This window comes from Corvus brachyrhynchos, unplaced genomic scaffold, assembly GCF_000691975.1.
Source record: "Corvus brachyrhynchos isolate BGI_N302 unplaced genomic scaffold, ASM69197v1 scaffold28, whole genome shotgun sequence".
In the NCBI taxonomy this organism is placed as follows: domain Eukaryota; kingdom Metazoa; phylum Chordata; class Aves; order Passeriformes; family Corvidae; genus Corvus; species Corvus brachyrhynchos.
The window spans coordinates 1208630-1229821 of NW_008246058.1; the positions used below are offsets into that span (position 1 = coordinate 1208630).

Consider the following 21192-nt stretch of genomic DNA (forward strand, 5'->3'; position numbering starts at 1 on the left):
TTAGTACGTGGAGGTTGAGTACTTGTGATTTTGACACTCAAGATGGTGTGGTAGAAATTCTCATCATGATGCTGATATTCTACCAGCATACATTTATTTTGTATTAATGGTGGTGTCTAAGGCAAAGAAGAACAGCTGACTTGTTTTAGGCTGAACTGAGCTGTTTTTTGTCTTGGGGCTTGTTTAATGTGCCCCACTGCAATAGCACAGGAATAGATTGAGGTGTTAGAAGCTTTTATGCAGTGCTGTGTTTTTAGAGTTTAATAGTGCGTATCATCAATGTAAATAATGTGCCTATGCTGAGGAAACATAATGTGGTATCTTTTCTCCCACAGTAGGTGTAAAATAAGTTGAACCTTGAATGAAGATCATAGTAATCTGCAGATGATCAGTGACAAGATTTTTTCACTGTAATCAAGCAGAATTAAGTGTTGAGCTCTTCCAAAATATCCTTACTATATATGTAGTAGTCCTACTTCAACAGTTAATAGAGTAAGTTTAAAAATAAGTGAGTTTTGAATTTGGTTTAAAGACTTTTTTAGTAAACTGTGCTCTGCTTGAGACTTCAGCCATCCTGATTTGTTTATGAAGGTAAAGCTGCTATTTTTATTTACCTGTAAATAGTTGCTCAGGACAACATGAACTGTTTAATTCAGTTTGTCCAATGAGCCTTCAAATCAAAGGCATTAATTTTAGCGTTGTTTTGACTTTTCAAAAAGCCGCTTTTAAACAGGACAGCAAAATATGTAAACTTTTCTCATCAGAAAGACATTTGGCCTGAAAAGCTATGCTTGTTGAGACAGGTGACTGAATGCTCATTTTGAGATTCATGTGGTTTGTTCTATTAGGTTAATGTCAGATGTTGCTTATTTCACTTCCTGACTTAGAGAAGAACTCTTTAATACTTGTTAAATGATAATTCTAGGTTTTTGGAGGGAGGGTTGTTGGTTTTTAACTCTGTAGGCGCTTAAACTATAAACATACAGTCATTCAGATCTTGTTAGTGTTCAGCTCACTGTTTGACTACATAACTGCAGTTCCATTATTTAGAATCACGGAATGTCTCAAGTTGGAAAGGACTCACACAGATCATCAAGTTCAGCTCCCTGCTCCTTGCAGGACTCACTACCATTAAATTATATGACTTAAGAACATTGTCCAGATGCTCCTTGAACTCTGTCAGGCTTGGTGCCTAGGGAGCCTGTTCCAGAGACCAGACACCCCCTCAGTGAAGAAGCTTTCCTTAATGTCTCCTCTGAACTTCCTCTGATGAAGCTTGCCTCCTTTTAGGTGATCATGGAATTAATTTGAGAAATTATTGAACACAAATATTGTGCAGCTGTTGAGACTCAGTGCCATTAAATTACAATTAAGACCTTGTTGTATAGCTCCTGTTGGACAAAGCTGTTGAACATACACAATGGTCCCCAGGAGCTGAACCTGGACATTCCCATGTTTTCTCTCTCATGTTTGTTACCCTGTTTTCTGTAATTTTTGTACGTTTTTCCATCTCACACGCTACCCAATGAACATTTGAGATCACAGGTTAAAGTGACATGGTTAGATTCTTCCTTTCTGGACAGCTGATGATTGATACAATTGCTTTTAGTATTCTAATCACCCATGTTTTTACTAGAATAATTTCAAAACTGTATTACTGCAATGTTATTGTATAGCTGATTGGAAAAGCTTCTTCATACCCTGCCCCCTTCTTCTTTTTATTGTAGCTGCAACAAGTATTGCAAATCATTGTGTAGGTAGAGCTCACAGAAATTCTGGACAAGGTGGAGGCACTTGTGAAGAGTCTCAGCGCTCTGTGTCAATTCCTCTGGCAGGAGCAGAGATCCTCTATCCTTCTCGACAGAAATTGCTGCTCGTCCCAAGGCTCTCATGGAGTCACCAGTAACCTACCACCTAAAAGGTCTTTTTACTGGTTTGAAAAGTCCTGCCTCCTTTTGTGGATGAGTTACAACTGGAAGGAGCTGCCTCTGCTGAGATTTGCGTAGTGGGGCAGCAGTGGGGACCCTGGGGGGAAGGAGTTAAAGTGAACTGCTGTAGTATTCCCCAGAAACTTCTCAGCCCTGAGCCTGTGGCAAAACTTACTGCTGCTGGTGCCCATAGGAAGGGCTTTTCAGGCTTTTAAAAATCTAAACTGTGTTCTTTGCCATCTGAAATAAACACATCCATTGTCTCTGAGCAGCAGAGATGCTGTCTGGGATACTTCCACAGCTGTGGCATAATCAGCTTAGGTCTAAGTTCATCTTAGAGTTTTACCTATCATAGGGGGTAACTAGGGCTTCAGTTCTCAAGTTTTGATACTGTTGATGGATAGTTGATGGTTAGAACTTACTAAAACCAGTAAAAAGACCTTTTAGGTGGTAGGTTACTGTAACTCTTCTGTGGCTGGGGTTTTTTTGTGGTAGAAGTTCCTTGCTGTTCATATGACCTAGTACCATCCTGACAAAAGTGGTTTATTTTACCCTGAGAGTAGAAATGTAGACTATTAGAAATAAGGACTCCTCTGTTCAAGTGTTAGGGAATAGGGCTGTGGGTCTTGGGGTTGCTCAGAGCTGCTCCTTCACCACTAAGAATGTGAATGGCAAAGCCCTGCTGACCTTGGCTTGTCTTACTGTTTGTGTTGTGCAAGTGGATGAACGCTGCTGCAAACTTCCTGGGACAGGGCATGGCTTAATTTCTGTTATGATGATATTGAGCCAAAATTCTGTGTTAAACTCTGCCATATTCCTAATAAATTATATCATCTGTATATCTTAGATAAATAAGCTGTTGAATCACTCGGGTGGTATTCAGGAACACTTCACAACTGGGTGTTAACAGCATAACAACAAAGGAAGCATCTACTGTGGAAAAATAGTGATGCCAGTTAGTCATGGAGAAGTTAAACATGCAATGGAGAGCAGATGCCAATATCACTTAAAGGTGTAGGGATGATATCCCATATCTTCCTAGCTTAGGAATATTTCAGTATCTTTTTTGAGGAGTGGATGCCTGAATTCTAGATAGTTCTTAAAAATTCTGTGCAAGTTATGTACCTGGTACTAAATCATTTCAGGATTTGGATTTATGAATGTTCAAAAGAAGTACAAGATAATATGCTACCAAAAATAGAAAGTTCAGTTGTTTGAGTAATTGACTGTTAGACACAGGACTAGCTTTAATAATTCTTGCAGGCTTTTTAAACATTTTTTTTTCTTGCAGTAAAACCAGAAGCTGTGTAGCTTGGACTAAAGTACCACAGCTCTACCCCCTACCCCACCACCAAAAAAAGCAACCAACCACAAACAAAAACCCAACTCCAAATTAAACAACTGACAAAGTCCCATCTCTCTTTTACTAAAATCCCTTATTTGTCTTCTGGTTACCCAACATTTATTTTTCTTAACTTGTTTTTAGAAGTGAAAAAGTTTATTTGACCATATTTAAATTAACTTTTTGATTTGATTAAAAAATCCCTTTTACTTGATGTTCAACTTACAGGGTTTTTTTTCTGTGTAGAACTTTGAGATGCAAAAATTAATATTATGATAGTTTATTTTATGATTTCCACTAAGCCAAAGTAATGGTTTGTTGTGGAACACATATGTGTAAGTGGATGAAATATAAATTTTCATGCTGAATACTAATTTTGTGTGAATATCCTCTTCTGCCATGCAAGCTTCTCAAGTATCTTTTAGTTTTCCCCTTTTTTTTTTTTTTATGTATGTGTAAAACCTTGTGTCCCTCCTGTTGGTCTATAATGCAGCATCTAAACTTTTTTGAAAGCTTTCAAGGAATCTTTTAGTTTGGAACAGACCTGTAAGATCAAGTTCAACCAATAATCCACCACAACAATATAAGGTGATAAATTAACTACAAAAGGTACTAAAAAAAAAATCTTGAAATTAAGGTCACATAAAGTGAAGATGCTATGCAACAGTATCAGTTTAAAGATAATGTATCCTATGAAAGTATAATAATTAGGAAAATATGTGTAAAACCTTGTGTCCCTCCTGTTGGTCTATAATGCAGCATCTAAACTTTTTTGAAAGCTTTCAAGGAATCTTTTAGTTTGGAACAGACCTGTAAGATCAAGTTCAACCAATAATCCACCACAACAATATAAGGTGATAAATTAACTACAAAAGGTACTAAAAAAAAAATCTTGAAATTAAGGTCACATAAAGTGAAGATGCTATGCAACAGTATCAGTTTAAAGATAATGTATCCTATGAAAGTATAATAATTAGGAAAAATGAAATAAGCTTGAAAAATTATAATGGAACACTAAACCCTCTGATACATTCACAGTCCATTTCTATCATTAAATTACAAATTTAAAACATGAGTTTGAGTGTAGCAAGTAATATTAGGTACTGTGACAGCATTGAGAAATTATATAAAAAAAAAAGGGAAAGATTTAATATAACACATGGACTTTTAGGGTGCAATTTAGCTTCAACAGGATAGATGAAAATGGAGAAGAAAGCTGCAGCTTTACAATCAGAAGTCCAAAAAGTGGTTTTATAGCAAGCAACAAGTACATTTGCTCTTTTTGAAGAGCTAAGGTCACTTTGCAGTAGTGATAGACTGCCTTTGCTAATCTTAGTCTCATATAAAATTGCCATGCAGATATAGAAGAATCTCTGTCTGCAGTCAATGATGTTAAGCCTTGGAGTTTGCATCCATTTAGCATTGAACCATGGGTTCATCTGCAGACGCCCTGAAACTTCCTTTGAAACATGATCTTCGCAATGAATTATTTTTTATAGCTTACCCATCTGTTATTGTTACTAAAGTAAAAATCAAGTTTTATTACTAAACATTTCTTAGTTTTCTCTTTTTATTGCCCACAAGATGCGGGATGTATTTGACTTGCGGTTCTGTTTTGGACTGAGCAGAGTTTTGGGTTTTATGTCTTAGTGCGTGCTTCTAAGGGTAACAAGTTTTTAGAGCTGTTTCCTCAAATGTAATTTCAAGTCTGAAGTTGGACCAAGAGAGCAGGAGCATCTAAAAATTGCCAGGGCAGGTAGTCTTTGAGCTAGATCCTGTTCTGTATCCAAGAGCAGTTTAGATTAATGGGCTGAGAACATCTGTGCCGTAGTCCACAGCTGGTTCACATGGATTTCAAGCTGATGATGCTTACCAAGGGGAGAAATAGTTCAAGCTTGAACTGTAGACTAGGAATTTAAACATTTGCTCTGTGAAAGCAGCAGCCGATGGTGTTCTGAAAATGACTTTAGTCGGGGTGCCAAGTATTTCGCATGGAGTGCATGAATCCTGTGAAAGCTTCTGCTAGTAAGTGTTGCAAGCTTTGTGAAGTTAATACTTTCTGAAGTTCCCTGATGAGCTGAGATACCAATTGAGTACAAAGTAATTTAGACTCGGCGCAAAGTTGTTGTTAATTATTTCTTACCACTCAGTGTTTTCATTTTTTAATAGGAACAAGAACCTGAGTATTGAAAAGCCTGAAAAATCACCATTCTTGTAGCAAATCATGACCGAGAGTCACTGACAAATTTATGCTTGAGTGTAGAGGCTTCTTAGTTCAGCCAGAGTTGGGCAGAAGACAGTGGTTTCATATGGGAAGTTAATGGTCAGCTGTTCTCATGTGAAATCCGTTTTCATGTATTGCTGAGTTAAGCAACATCAGTTCAACATGAGGTGGATGCCCAAAGCACTGGGCTTATTCAGTGGTTACCCAGTTTTTATTGGGGTTTTTTCCTCCAGTTTCGTTATTCACAGTGATGCCAGGTTTACTTCATATTTTACATTTGGGTACCATTTGACTTGTGTCAGCTACAGACTTTTCCTCTGACAAACTGAATGATGCTTGGTTTTGTTTCTGTTATGCTGCAGTTTAGATGATTCGCTGTCCCTCTCTGATGGCTCTAGACAGTTTTCCATTTTTGTTCTCCAGCTGTTGTGACAATTCTTTGAATTTCTGTTGTAGTTGGCCTGAGATGTTGGCATATGCTTTGCCCTGTTTCTGCTATGGTGAAGTTAGGCTGCAATTCAAGGGAAGGGGTTGTGTGTCTAAATGAGATCCCTGGGATGGGATCCATTAATAGTTCTGCTGTTTGACTCCATGAGCTGTAGCCCATTAAGTAAAGTTAATTTTCCTGCTCAGAACTGCTTTTCTCTGTAATGTAACATTAAATATTTGACTACCTCGGAGTCACAAGGAATTGAAAAATGCTGAATCTGTATTATTCAATTTTCACTACCTACTTATTTATATAGTATACATGTCTCATCTTATGCCTGTTTGTGGTATTTCTATATTAATCTGCAGATCTAAACCTTGAGAATAAGTCAGAAGGATGCTCAGAGGTTTTGCAGATCCTCTATCCCAGCAGGAAAACCCAACTAGTGCGCTCTGAACCCGACAGATTTGTTCATTTAGATATTCCTTTCATTTGAATTAAGGTGCATCTGAAGTGCAAAAATTAATTCTGTAAAGAATCCATCACACCATTAATTTCACATCTGGCCATTTTTAATGCATCTTTGCTGATGTTCCTCCCCACTAAGTCAATTTCTTACCCATTTAGGCAATGCTTTATTATATTGCTCAGTGCTAACCTCTAAACTTAAAATACCCTGTGATGTGATGCAAAAAAATCAAATACCTATCAGTCTGCCAGTATAAACCAAGCGTCAGCATCAGCTGTGCTCAGTGTGAGCTGTTTTGCCTGAAGGCTTGCTCACAGGTTCTAAAAGATAGGAAACCAGTTAATGGATTCCTGTGCTAACATCTCTCTGCCTGTTACCGATGATTGTCCAACTGACCTATAATTCTCAGCTTTCCTGGCTGCTTCCCTTTTGCCTAATGGCTTTTTTTTTCTCCTCCTTCATTACCACAAGAGTCCTATAAGGCTTTGTTAATTATTAACTTCTACTCATTCATTGAAGCCTTCAGGACAAGCCACCTGAGGATCAGCACGTTGTTCTTGCAGGTGGTAAGTGCTTGTGTCTTTGTGTGCAGCATTGTGTCCATAAAGATGGAAAGAGCTGAGCAGTCCTCACTTCTTTTTCTAATAATTCTATCAGTTGGAAATATGGGTATTTCTGTAGTAATGAACTAGTACCATTAGGGCACCTTTTTTTTTTTTTTTTTAAAGTCACTAGGCTTGCTGCCATAGTGGGATTTTCTCGCTCATTTTCAAATTTATTTCTATAGTCTGCTCATTCTAATGAATTTATAGTTTTTGTTTATAGCTCTGTCCTATCTGACTGTTCTTTCACTCTTTTTCAGGAAATTAGCTTTTTGCAGTAGTGTTGGGTCTAACTTTGGTTTCAGTTTCTCTTTGCACAGTCAGTTGTGCTCAGCCCCGATCTGCAGGGGACCAGTGATTTCCAGGGTTTTATTTTTGTTGTGCTGTCTCAAAGCACAAATTGAGCAGTCTGAAGTCATGAGAAGGGGGGAAAAAACCAACCGTATTTAAAATATGCCTAGTGAGAGGGGGTGAGTTTTAGAAAATTGCAGCAGCTCCTACAAAGACAGTGCTGTTAACCATCTTTTTGTCCTGAGGTACTGGCTGTTGCTTATTTCTGAGAAAGTAAGGGGATGCTGAAGTCAACAGCCAAAGGCAAAAGCAGCTGCTACCCAAACCTAGAGAAGCCTGGTGAAGGGGAAGGCTTCTGTGAGGGAGATGCATGCTCTGGAAAGAATAGAGAGTTAAATTTCTACAGTTACAACCATGTCAGATAGTCATCTTTTTGCTTATATTCAGTTCTCTGGGCTGTGAAGAGTCATTCTTACTATGGTCTCTGCTTTCTTGCCTGTGGTGCTGTAGATCTTCAGAGCCTTCCTTAGCTAATGTTAGACTATTATTTCCTGTGAGGCTTTGAGTTACTGTAATACTCCATATCTTCTCCTTTAAACTGTACTATTAACATAATTATCTCACCATGTTAAGACAGTGGTAATGATGTGTACAGAACACTGAAGCTGTCCAAGAACACTAGTTTTGTTTGTGAAGCAAATGGTTTTCAGTGGTGACTTGAAAATGCCTTCTCTGAAGGTCAACATGCAAGCCTTGAATTTTTTCAAGTGCACGTTTGTGTGGTTGGTTTAGAATCTTGTGTGATTTTCTTGTTAAACCAAAGTGAAATGCAAGCAGAACAGTTTGCCACTGGTATTTTATTGCAGCTTTGACTCTATAGTTATTAAATTTATTCTGGGATATATGTGCTTATGGATTATTTAACATGGCAGCCCTTCTCCCTGGAATCACATTTGTTGCCAAATAATGGCATTCCCTATGTACTTGTATGCCTAGAGATAAAACACAGTTCTGCATTATGTTTTCTTAACATATTTTTTAAAATTCCCAGTGGTGTATGGATCCAGGACTATATTTATGAAGTACATACACAAAAACAGTGTGTCTGGATCAGATGTGTGCTTGCTTTTCCAAGGTCACACTGCATCGCGTTTAAGACTTTTGGTGCAAAAGAATTAATTTCCATAATCTCTTTTTTCTTTTAAAACAGACTGGAGGCCAAGAACAGAGTGCAGCACTGGCTGTAGGTAAGAATTGAAATGTAACCTGCTTGAAAACTGCTGACAAATAAGCAAAATTGTAGTATGTTAAAGGAGAGAAAGTGGGACCGTTTGAATATTAGTAATTTTCCCTTCAAGAACTTGTTTTCCCTCTCTTCCATCAACAACTCTTGAAATTTGTGGTGTTCACTGGGATTCCTGATCCCTGACTGAATTTATGTCTCTCTGTTTAAAGGTGCTAAACCAGGTTACAAGGGTTTGGTTTTTGCTTGTACAGGGCCTCACCACACAGCCTAGTGAGGCTGTTTTTGAAAACTCTTCACCAGAGTGATGTGAATGAAGTCCCATTACTTCAAAGAAGGCATTTTTATTGTGCACAGAGTTAAAGTGGTTTGGCCACTTGTGTGAACTTATCCTAGAAGACTGCAACTTCCTGAACAATTTGAATGAAGAGATAATGTTTTGGTGGTTTTTCTCCCTCTCTCTTTAGTAAAGCTACTGTGTAGCTGAACCAGATGCCTTGTGCCAAAAACCAGTACTCTGAACCAGCTTTGTGAGACTGAAGAGGTAGCACATGCTCATGTGAAGGTTTTAGCTCTTAGTTTTATAGCCTGCTGCTTGTCATCTAAGCTGCTGCATAGTGTCTGTGTTATATTTTGTGTTTATTGTGCTTTGTCAGCACAGCTATCAATCTTCTGTCACACTGGGAAGATAATGGTACCAAATGTGAGGTAGGATTTATTTTTCTTCTGTTTTTGATTAATCATCAAAAAGGCTTTGAATTCTGGGGAGCTGAATGGATTTGTGTGGTGGCTTAACCCAGTCTAGATGCCAGGTGACCACTAAAGCCACTGCCACTCCCTTCTCAGTTGGACAAGGGAGGCAAAATACAACAAAAGGCTCACGGATTGAGATAAGGGTGGGGAGAGATCATTCACCAGTTACTGTCACAGGCAAAACAGACTCAACTTAGGAAAATTAGTTGAGTTTATTACCAATTGAATCACAGCTCCTTCCCTCCACCCCTCCTTCCTTACTAGACATAACTTTATCCCCAGCTCTTTACCTCACCCTTTCCCACTCAGTGTGGGGAGATGGGGAATGGGGGTTACAGTCAGTTCATCACAGGTTGTTTCTGCTGCTGCTTCCTCCTCAGGGAGAGGAGCCCTTCACTGCTCCTGTGTGGGGTGTCCCTCCCACAGGGCACAGTCCTCCAGAAACTTCTCTGACATGAGTCCTTCCCAAGGGCTACAGTTCTTCACAAACTGCTCCAGTGTTGGTCCCTTCCATGGGGTGCAGTCCTGCAGGAACAGGCTGCTCCACCGTGGGCTTCCCACAGGGTCACAGCCTCCTTTGGGCATCTGGCTGCCCTGTTGTGGGCTCTTTCATGGGCTGCAGGTGGATCCCTGCTCCCCTGTGGACCTCCGTGGGCTGCAGGGCACAGCTGCCTCACCATGGGTGGTAGGGAGATCTCTGCTGCAGTGTCAGGGTCACCTCCTCCCCCTTCTTCTCTGACCTGGGTTGTCTACACCATACTCCTGGTGTCTTACATATTCTCACTTTTCTCTGGCCACAGCTACTTCTCTGCCATAACTCCTTTTTTTCTTCTTAAGTACATTATCCCCGAGGCTCTGCCAGTGACAGGCTCGGCTTTGGCCAGCGGTGTGTCCATCCTGGAGCTGGCTGGCATTGGCCGCTTCCCACAGAAGCCACCCCCATAGCCCCCCTGCCACCACAACATTGCCACACAAACCCAATACAATTTGTCATCAGTTTTGTCAACAAGAATAGAGAACGTTTTCTAGTGCTATGTCCAAAACTATTTGACTCCTTCATTCAGATTTAGGAATATATGGCATAAAAATGTGTTACTAAAGTAATTGTCTTTATTTCAGTGCAGAATTCATGTTTTAAAATACTTATTTTGCAGAATTGCAGGTTTTGATGAACTGTCACATTTTTGTCATTCTCAGGAGAGTTTATGATATTGCTGGTTCAGGCGCACAGTCCTTCTTGCTTACTGGCTTGTGTCTCTGCATTAAGGAATGAGCCTAGGAACTGGGCAAGCATACAGCAGTATTTTCCAAATCTTTAATGAACTGATGGAAAAACATCCAGTGCTAGCAGCAGTAGTACCTTTTTCCTTTAATAACTTTTATTTACAAAGTCATTGGGGGTGTTGTTAAATCTGCAGTTCAAAGTGCAGATCTTTAATTTACAGGATCGTGTGTACTTGCAAAGGATACATTATAAAAGTCACTTAACTGAGTCAGACCATGGGTCCATCTAGGCAAGTCCAGGCTCCAGGATCACCATCTTTCTTCCCTCTGCATATGAGCACTTGGTTTTGCACATCCTTTCACACCCTTCACTTATTCCTCTACTAGAGCAGTGCTGCTTCTTCTCAGCAAGCTGAGAGTCATCCAGAAAAGCTAGGAAAGCTCAAGGAGCATTGCTGGGAATGGTACTGCCTGCAGGAAGAGGAATGCTGCGGCTACAGCACATGGCAAATAACTTCTGTTTTCTTTGAAGAAACTATGAACCAACAGTGTTTCAGGTATTGAAGGGAGAATGTTTGCAAGTTAAGGTGGTGTGGTGTCTGCTTCAGCAGAAGCTGGGGTGTCAGACTTCTGATTCTTTCAACTTCTCCAACTATGCTAAGACAAAGTAGCTGCCAATTGCTTGACAGCATCATAAATCATCAGGGAATCACCAGTGTTCAGGGTTGGGAGGGACTGACAGAAACCCTACCCAACCATCACGTAAAGAACTGGAGACTGGAAATTTTTGGTTAAGCTTTAAAGAATGGGACAAACTGAACTAGATGTTGCTGTTGAATAAGGTTAAAAACTGAAAAAAGCTTAATATCGTGTAAAACCTGAACTGTTGTGTGAGAAGAGCGGCAACAGAGCTACCATGTATATTTGTGTTCTTCTAGTATGTAAGTATTTTCAGATCAAGTACTTTTAACAGCCAGATGTTATTATTAAATGCATTCTGTATTCTTAATGTGTTTCCATTCTGCGTATGTACCTGGTTTTCCCCAAGAGCTGCTGCAGACTTCTTGTGAGATGGGATGGGATGGACCTGTAGAGTTCACAGATGAACCAATGCAGAAAATCATAACTCTTTGTCACCCCAAGACACTCTGCATGATATTCTGCATGATATTCTGTATATTGTTACTGATCTTAAACGATTGCAGGTTGTATGATACCACTGAAGAATAGCAAATGTTTCCCCATATTTCCAACAGGTGGCTGAGAATTAATTGTCTTATATCTTAGCCTTACTGGGCCCCTTTAGTTTGATTTTTAAGGTTAAAATAATATTAGTGATATGGTGGGAGAAATGGAAGATGGGGTAAAAAATTATCATATTTGCACAGCTAGAGGAATCTGGACCAGTGTGGTCAGGTGGTTTGGGGTTTTTTTGTTTTGTTTTTTTTGTTGATTTTTTTGGGGGGGCTGTTTTCTTGTTGTTGTTATTGTTGTTTTGTTTGGTTTAATTTTTTTGGTTGTTTGTTTGCTGTTGGGGTTTTGTTGTTGTTTAGGTGGAATTTTTTTAACGCTTTCTAACAAGAAAAACTATGCAGGTTCAGTAGAAGTAGTTGGTGCTATATGTTATGAGGGGATCTGAAGAAGTAACTGGATGTAACAAAGATGGCTGTATCTTTGATCCTTATCTTGCAGTGAGTCTCTTGAAACTTCGTATAAATAAACAACCATGTGGCGACCAATTTTATCCCTCTGCCCTGCCTAATGCCTGTCTGTTTGTTGCTGTTTCTGAAAACAGATGGAATGGGAAGGAGCATCATCCTGCTACTCATCCTCTGTTATACCATCATCATCTTGATGTGCTTCATTAGCCTTCTGTATTCTGCAAACATATTGTGTTTGACTGGTGTCTGAGAAAAAGGAAATCTACAGAGTAATCAGAAAGCTGTCCTGAAATATGGAAACCTGCCATTCCAGCTCTGTGATCTGGGAGGCCATAGGCCTTCCCTTCTTCCTTGATATTTCAGAGCTGCTGTGTCGCTGAACTGAATTCTCAGATGGACAGTCAGTGTCAGGTTCATACACACAAGGTTTGTGGTTTAGCACTGTGACATTCCAGTAGAAGTCCCTTGAGATGGAATACGTTAATGGCTATTTATATCTGTCAGCTTGGTGATGAGATAATTTGTCATGCAATTGTTAGTGCAGGATTACAAGCCAAGGCACTGAAGGGGTGCAACATTTTTGGAATGAAACTCAAAGAGAACATTTTACCTGAGTGTTGCAGAGCAGTTTGGGTGCTTGTACTCCTTGTCTTGGTGCATTAGATGGCAGCACTGTCAAGATCCCTCAGTGCAGCTGCATCCAGCTCTGATACCGAAACGTGTGGCAGTGATAGATGGGAATTCAACTGCTCTGAAAGATAACCATTTCCAAATCAAACTAGGCAGGAAGAGGCGTGCTGTCTCACATGTGAAATACCAACTGAAAAATGGTACATCAACTGGATTAGTTAGGAAGTAATGAATTGAAACAGTACTTCCTTTTTTTAGCATTTAGATAAAACTTAGAGATTTGGTTTTGGGGGTTTTGGGCTTTTTTTATTTTTGGTTGGGGTTTTGCTTTTTTTCTTTATACAGAGGTGAAAAGTTGGCAGGAGAAGGACTTACCATACAAATTACTGTTGGATTTGGTTTTTTTTGGAGACGAGAGCTTGAGTGTTCTTAAATTATAGGCTGACATCCTTGAAATATGAAACTGTCTTAGTACTGTGGTAGTATAGCACAGTTTGAAAAGGCATGCCATCTTTTGTAGAGTAAGCAGCTTTTCTCTAAAAGAATTAAAAACCATGTAAATCTGCCACAGCTCTTAATAAATGGGCTTTTTGTTTCTTTATGTACCTGATAAAAATGTTCCCAGTTTACTTTGAAAAAAAGGCAGACTTCGAGCTCAGCCCGTGTTTCCAGGATAATGCCGCAGTACTGAAGGCAGTGCTTTGACGGGAGGGCCATGGCCGGTTCCGAGCTCTGGGGCTTTGGGATCCATCGGGCACGCTGGTCCCAGCTGCCGCGTCTCTGGGATATCCAGCGGAGGGGCAGCGGCCTCTGTTGGGGGAATCGCAGCGCTGCAAGAGGCTCTGCGCATCTCCAGCGCTGGAGGAGAAAGCAGAGTGTAAATTGCATTGCAGTGGAAATGTCCCTGAACTGGAAAAGGTGGGTTTTCCCGATGGCTGCAACGTAATGGAATTAAAAAGAGCATTTTGCAGAATTAAGTTAAAGCATGTTGGGCTTGTGTTATTTTGAAAGAGGAAAGCAAAATTAATTATTTTTTAGCCCCAGATTCACTCTTGGAAAAATTGTGTGGTTACTTGCTGAAGGGTAAATCAGAGCAGATTTTTGGAGTGTAGTCTCTACCCTGTTCAATACAAGTTCTGTTTTAAAAACAAGCGTAATTCTTCCAGACAAATTGGGTTCATTCCAGACTTGTGTGAGCATGCTTAGTTATTTTATTGTAGCTCCTGTCAAATGCGTTATTCAGTGTCAGCTGTGCCACTAAAATGTTCCCAAACTAACAAGGCTGTAAGACTGCTTCTAAAGAAACTGTGGATTCTTCAGGGCCTTTCCCTTGATTTCCTCTAAGAGGAAAAATGGACTGAATAAACAACTGCCCTGACCGTACTTCACAATTCTGGTTTTGAGGAATGTGAGTCTATTCACTAGTCTGTTTTCCCTGGCAGACCTCCATCCTCCTGATATGACAAGTTTTGAATTCAGTTTTGTTCTAAAGGAGACTTTATTGATGATGTGTGATCTCAAAAAAAACCCAAACCAAAACAAAAAACTTCAGTTTCAACTAAAACAGGTTATTGTATCAAAGTCAGTTTTGCCAAATGAACTAACATCAGAGGCGGCTTCAAACAGCTTTTCAGTAGCCTGAATACTTACCTTCCTATACAAAAACGTTTCCTATCTGACTGTATAATTTGTTTTTCCGCTATTGAGATAAGATGCTAATGATTGAAGCCCCAGTAATTCAGTGATATAGGTGGGGTGGGGGGTGGGTTGGCCTGCATATCTTTTATTCTTCTTGTGGTTGGTTTGCAGTCCCTGGTTCGTGGCCACTGGGTGTCAGCAGTGCAGAGCCGTGTGCAGGTCTGGGCATGGGTTTGGACTGGGAATTGTGTCCCAAAAGCGTCTGTAAGAACTCCTGGAATCTTAATGCTTGCTCAAACAACTTGTCCATTGGTGAATGAAACTGTGGGGTTTGTGCAGAACTGGGGGTGGCTCTGGCACTTCATTCATGTGTTTGATTCAGAACATTTACACAGGTGACACAATTTGAACTGTTACTTTTAATATTAGTGATGTTAGAACTATGATGGATCCTGTAGATGAAACCAGCTTATCCAAAATATAACTTGTTTCAAGCTAATGGCACCAAGCTTCCCCTTCCTAAATCTGAAGGTGCTAATGAGTGATAGCTACTATTTTTTTTTTAATATTGACTCTAATTATTTATTTTCTGGTACGTATAGTATTACTTTGGGATTTTGTATAATGGCAGATCTTTATTACTTGCAACACCACTAACATCAATAGTAGGAATTGGAATGTGTCAGAAGGCATCTCTGCTGCTCCGGCACTATTCAGAAGAGAAGTAAATGTGCATTAGTCTAGGAAAAACATGTTTGTATCCAGGGAGAATGTTACAAGTCAGAAAAGAGTGATTCCTGCAGTGCATTTTACCAGCTTGTTTCCATCTCTGCAGCAGTCTCTAGCATTTAAGGTGGAGAGCAGAAACGTTCTCACTGGTTGTGAAGCTTTGCTGTTTCATTGGCAGAGAAAGCGACACGGGATCCCATAGGCTGCCAGGCTGTGATGCCATGTGTTGCTAAGGGCTGCCTTGAATTCAGCTGATGTGGGCAGACACCTATTTGCTGCCTCTTTCTTTTTTCTTTTTTTTTTTTTTTCTTCTCCCTGTTCATGGCTAGATACTGTTCAGTAAGCCTTGAAACAATTGACAGGCTGATAGGATTATCCTTCTAGAAAAACAGTATAGGGAAACATTCAGTGTTTTGTTTATGTAGTAACACGGTGAGTGTTATAACACAGTAGTATTCCACTATAATGCTAGGCTTTTAATGCTATCAATGTTTTTTTTTGCTTATTATTTTGCCAGAAATATCTCTGAATTGGAGGTTTATGCCACACTTACATGACCAAATGAAAATTTAAAACTCAAATCCCAGAAACAAAATGTTTGTTGTTCCATTAGATGTGCTTTCCATACAGTGTTGTGCTTAGCTACATATATGAGATTTTCAGGGAGCACAGTTTTCATACTGTGGATTTTAGTATTGGGAATAGCATATACATTTCCAAAAGATGAGCTGATGTTTTCTTGAAGCAGATTTTCTTCAGGCATCAAAACCAGATATTTTTAAATTATTTATTTAACTGGTTTTTTAAACTAGTTTGAAAACATGCTATTCTCCCAACAGAACAAAAACTAATAGAAAATATCATTTATGAACACCTTTGTAGTATTTTACCTGTAATGAGAGTAAGTTCTCCAGCTGCTCACCAGTTGCAAGCAACATCCTTGTTAATGCAGATTTTTTTCTTTCAGGTGTGAGAGGGTAAATGTCTTTGGTTCTCAGATGAATTTACTTGCATTGAGTATTTTTATTAAAATTCCCCTGGGCTTAGCCTGGGGGGGGTGGGGGGCACTGAAATGTGTCGGGGATGTTTTCCACAGGAAGGGCATGCGTGCAAGACTTGTTTTGAAAATATGCCTTTGCTTTCCGCTTGTCTGATCATGGCTCCACACGCAACATCATGCAACCCCATAAGGCTGTAATGGGCCAAATCATCCTAATCCAATGTGGCATTCCGTATGTCTTCCTCTGCAAGTAGGTCAAGTTTAAGCCTTGTTCCTGGCTTGTGCTCTGATTTCCCATAACCTGCTCCACGTGGCTCGAGTACTGTGCTGGAGTGCAGAGCATGCCAGCAGGGATTCTGAGCAGCCTCACAGGGACAGCCAGTTTTTGGACAGAAAATTAGTGGTTTTGTTCTGCTCTAATCTTGTGATGTTGGACTTGTAGCACGAGAAAACTTCAGTGGTTTAAATGTGTGCTTTTACTGAGTCCTAGGCTGTTAGTTTACCTAAAGAGTTGCCTCTGGACACTGCACTATAAAATTTTAAAATCAGTAATACCCATGAGCTAGAAACTGGTTTTCAGCTTTCGAAGTGTACTGAATTCTGAATGAGAATACCAAATAAAATTGGACAGAGGTTGATGCTCTGAAGCTGTGGAAAAACAAATAGGTGGTGACCTAAAGTGTACTTCAGGCTGGGCACTGACTATTTTGATGTTAGAGATTGCAATATGCAGAATTCTTCTTGATGAGGATTACAGCTTCAGTGTGCATTTTGTTCCAGTTGTGCTGGAAGAGTTGTGGGTGAAAAGGTGGGTTAGCACCCACAGGGGTCACCTCCAATCAGTGCTCTGAATCAGGTATTTAGCTCCAAGACAAAGCCCAGCTGCAGGACATTAAAATCAACAGTAGTGCTTGCTGATGGCTTTGGTCTTCATACAGGCTTAACTCGTTCTTGAATTGGGGCTGATTGATGTGGCAACTTGCTCAAGAAGGGTGCAGTTAGCGCTGGGAGATGTTCTTGGCTAGGCAATGGTAGCTCAGTGTCAGGGCTACTTAACTGGGATGACATCTGTCTTTTTAAACCAGTAATTTTACTTACTTCAGATGGAGTTGTGGACTTGCAAGGAAATTGGAAGAGTGCTTGGTAAATTAATACTGGCTGGGCATGCCACTATGTGGTTAATTACCAAGGTAAGTCTTCATAGAACTGCCAAAATCATCATGCTGGTGATGCTTTTACAGGGCATCAAATAGCAGAAGAGGTCACTGAAGGTAGATGCAATGGCTGGGTTTGTAGTCTGCTTCTCACACTATGGGCAAATTGTCATCATCTTTAGTATTACAGCCAGTAGTGGTCCTTCTTTCGTGTGTTTTGGGCCCAGAAAAATTGCAAATGATGAGCCACTTGAACAAAACAAGAATCTCTAGTAAATCTTTTTCTTATCTGTCAGAGCCTGATGCAGCTGTGAGCTAGGTTGCTTTACTCGAGATTGGTCCAGGTATTCTGCTGACACAGCAGCTTCTCAGAAGGGTCAGATTTCATTTTCCTCTCTGTAGTGTTCCCTCTGAGTACAACAGGTCAGCTCTGCCTGCTGCTCAGCTATACCTTCTGAAGGAAAATGTACAGAAGTGTAGGTCTGTCTAACCTTAGCTGTGACATACTGACCTGCAGCTGCTTCCACAAATCTGGGAAGTTCCACAGGTGGCACCATGGTCTTGTTTCTAAAAGGTCATTTCAGAGCTCAAGAAGGGAGTGCTTTTCTTTGTCAGAAGAGTAGATTCTGACCTTTTGGCTCTTGCATTCATTACCTTGAATGCTAAGCTGAAAGTGTCCTCCCAAAAAATGCTAAAGAAATTACATCTTCTCAATATCTGTCTAAATGGAGTTTTCAAGTTCTTCGTAGCCTAAAGTCTTCTTGGATTACAGTTTTGAGAAATTTTTGTTTTCACAGTTCTTAAAGTACAGCAGGTCTTCCAGTTTTAAAGAATGCTTGAGATCCTTGAGTAAATGTTACAGTGCATCTTGATTCAAGTTTCAAAAATACTGGATTTGTCCACTTTCAGCTAGATTTCCATGCACTTCATAGAAACTGAATATACAGTGAAGTTTTGCTGCTAAGAAAGCAAATGTGATTGCACGTCTTGTGTTTATCAAGATGTTTTCAGTACAATGAATGCACGAGGGGAGAGGTTTGTTAGGAACTTTGTTATGAACAAGTGTTCAAGCAGCTTTGTGGTCATGTAAATTGATATACATTCCTATAGCTCATCTTGTCATCTTGCTGCTGTCACAGTTGAACTAATCCATTATCATCAGTTTCTCTCCTTTGCTCAGGGAGGCTCTTCACTGAGCTGTTACCTTTAGGTCAGTTGCATCTTCTGCTTGAATATCACACCGACTGTTCCATTGTAGTGCCAAAACTTTTATTGTGCTTTTCTATTTGTTAAACTTAACTCCTGGAAAAGAAACCATATATTCTTCCTGGCAAACCTTCCTGAGGGATGAAGGTATTTGTATTGCAAAACCAAGTCCCCAACTCCCTACTTGTTTTAGGAGGTGTAGGTGCTCAGTGAAACAAGCTGTTCTGCAGTGCCTATGTGCTCTTCTCTTAGCTTCAAAATATTTCAACCCTATATGCATGCCCCTACTCTGACCTTCACAAATAATACTATCCAATATTTAAGCCACATGCATGAGCCTATAAACTCTTAGGAGACTGGTTAGTATCAAAACAAAGGCAAAACCTACACAGAGGCTTTTTTTTTGAGATATGGAAAATATTTTGGTGGAGGAGGGGATGGTGCAGCTGAAGCACAGCAGTAATTGCAGGTATAGGAGATCTCTTTAGGCCATGAGCACTATTCACTGCCACATGTTTGCTGCTTGTTTGTTAGTGTTGGAATTGAAATATGTAATATGCTGTTCTGAGATTGAGCTTTGATTTCTGAATCTGTAGATGGATCACCATTATGCAGCTTCTGTTTTTTTAATTGGCCCTGTTGAAAATACTTGTTTAAGGATGCCTCTCTCTGGAAAACTCTGAAATACAAAGTGGCTTATTCGGTCCTGTGTTACAGAACACGCTTGAGAGATATGGAAAAGTAATTTCTCTGCTTTCTGCTGTTATGTGTTTACACAGCATTGGTGTACATTTAGCTTTAAAATAGTTTGCTAAGCTGTGGGATAGAAGATGCTGGGAAAGCTGTCTCTTCGAAGAACCATGTTTTAATGGATTAGCTGTTAAGAAGAGTCTCTCAGCTGGACACCCTAATTTTAAAATTCCTTGAATTCATAGGTGCTTCTCACAGGCTAAGAAATCTGATCTGAATTTCCAGGAAATAAGTGCAAATTATTAGGAAGCAGGTCTTGCGTTTTCTTGAGTTTAAAAGGAGAAGGTTGAACATGTGAAAAAGACAGCATACACCTCCTGATGAAGTGCTGTGTGCAGAATCCACTGTGGTCAGCTGGGTTACACTCAGAGTCACGGTGCTAAAAATCTAGATTCTTAACAGTCATTTGGTCGTTCTGTAGAAGCTGTTGGAGCAAAGACTTGGGTTATTTTCAGCAACTTGGGATTAATTGCCCCTTCCTTCTCAAGCTTTGTTTGATTGCTGAATCTTGCAGATCCTGAAAAAGAAATCCTATGCTGTTCTTAGTTTGATCAAGAAATCCGTCAACACAGGTTCTGAAAATTTGTTTCGCCAGACAATTTGTTTTGAGTTCACATTGCTTCAGTTTCCTTGATGCCTAATAAAGTAATGATTCTTAGTGTCGTGCTACCTCCCTCCAGGTAAATATGAGTCTTGAGTAAAAGTAAAAATCAGGAAAAAATAGAGCATATACTTGTTGGTTGGTATAGTTACATTAATTTGAAAATTGATTTGTTTATATCTTGTGCTTGAATCCAAATGTCAGATTATTGATGGCTTATTCTTAAATAATTTGAGGTGAGATCTTTGGGTGGTGTCTTGCTTGTCTTGCAGCAGCACTCTAGTGAGCTCTTGGCATTTCAGAGCAATGGTTATTAGGTATATTTTCAGCCTCTGTAAAACATGGGAAGGTTCATGAAAAGGCTGCTTTGTTATGAAATGCAGTTTTCATACTCCCACTGCAGGTATTGATTTCTGAAACTTAGGTAACATTTGAAACTGTTTCGATAATTTATCTGATCTCAAGTAATCTAACAACTATTTAATTTTTCTTCTACTTTTCATTTCTTTTAGCTGGGATGTGACAGCAAACATAAGAAGAACTGTTGAAACTTGATTTTTTTCTCCTGATTTTGGAAAAGTCTAATTTGTGCTTTACTTGTAACTCTGTGATTTAATGGGAAAACTGTTCATTGGCCACAGATGACTACTACTGAGAGGCTTTCCGATATCTGTTTTGGATTACAGAGAGGTAGTGAAAAAAATGTTATGATGACACCAGTTCCCTTTGAGGTTGCTTTTGTCCTAAACAATAATGGGTTTGTTTGGCACTAAGTGCTGCAGTTATGCAAAACAATTGCTCAGTCATCATAGGTCACATGTTCTTTATATGTATTAAACAAAGATGAAAAAGAGCCAGTAATTCACATCGTTGTTTTTGTCAAAGCTTATAACTTTTCCAGTTTTTCAACAAATACTGCTCCCTAAGAAGAAGGGGCATGGAAATGCACTGTGTAGTGCATGAGTTCTGCTCCCCACCAGAAACTGATGAATCCAGAGTGCAAAACTCAAGGGGAGCCCTGCTCCAGTGAGACCCAGGCGTGTACTTAAAATAGGAAATGGTTATTGGAACTAAATTATTTTGCCATTTTTATTTTTAGGTTTGCTGGCATGGGTAATCTCATTAAGGTGCTAACCAGGGACATAGACCACAATGCAGCACATTTTTTCTTGGATTTTGAAAGTAAGTCTCTCAGCCCTTCACAGCTGGTGCATTTCAAATGGTAACAGTAGGGTTGCTTATACCTGCTGCAGTGAAGGCCAGGGGACTCAGTTGTAAAGTTGGAATTTGAAGGAGTTGCATGTGTTTTTTCTGTTC

The 21192-nt window shown here is 39.7% G+C and overlaps 1 protein-coding gene across 7 annotated transcripts in view; it reads left to right on the forward strand.

Moving 5' to 3' along the window:
* The window catches only part of FAM49B (family with sequence similarity 49 member B), a 75510-nt gene that overhangs the window by 35885 nt on the left and 18433 nt on the right, over nt 1-21192 (forward strand). For 2 of the 7 annotated variants that reach the window (XM_017746090.1, XM_017746092.1), the window contains one exon: nt 8497-8533. The exons of 1 other annotated variant lie outside the window; for it this stretch is intronic. Coding sequence is in view for 2 of the 6 variants with exons in the window: in XM_017746095.1 (XP_017601584.1) it covers nt 20985-21057 (73 nt within the window). In the remaining 4 variants the exon portion in view is untranslated. Of the gene's footprint in view, nt 1-6889; nt 6960-8496; nt 8534-20971; nt 21058-21192 lie in introns of those variants that run through there. 4 more of the 7 variants (XM_017746096.1, XM_017746095.1, XM_017746091.1 and 1 more) reach the window with 4 other exon arrangements.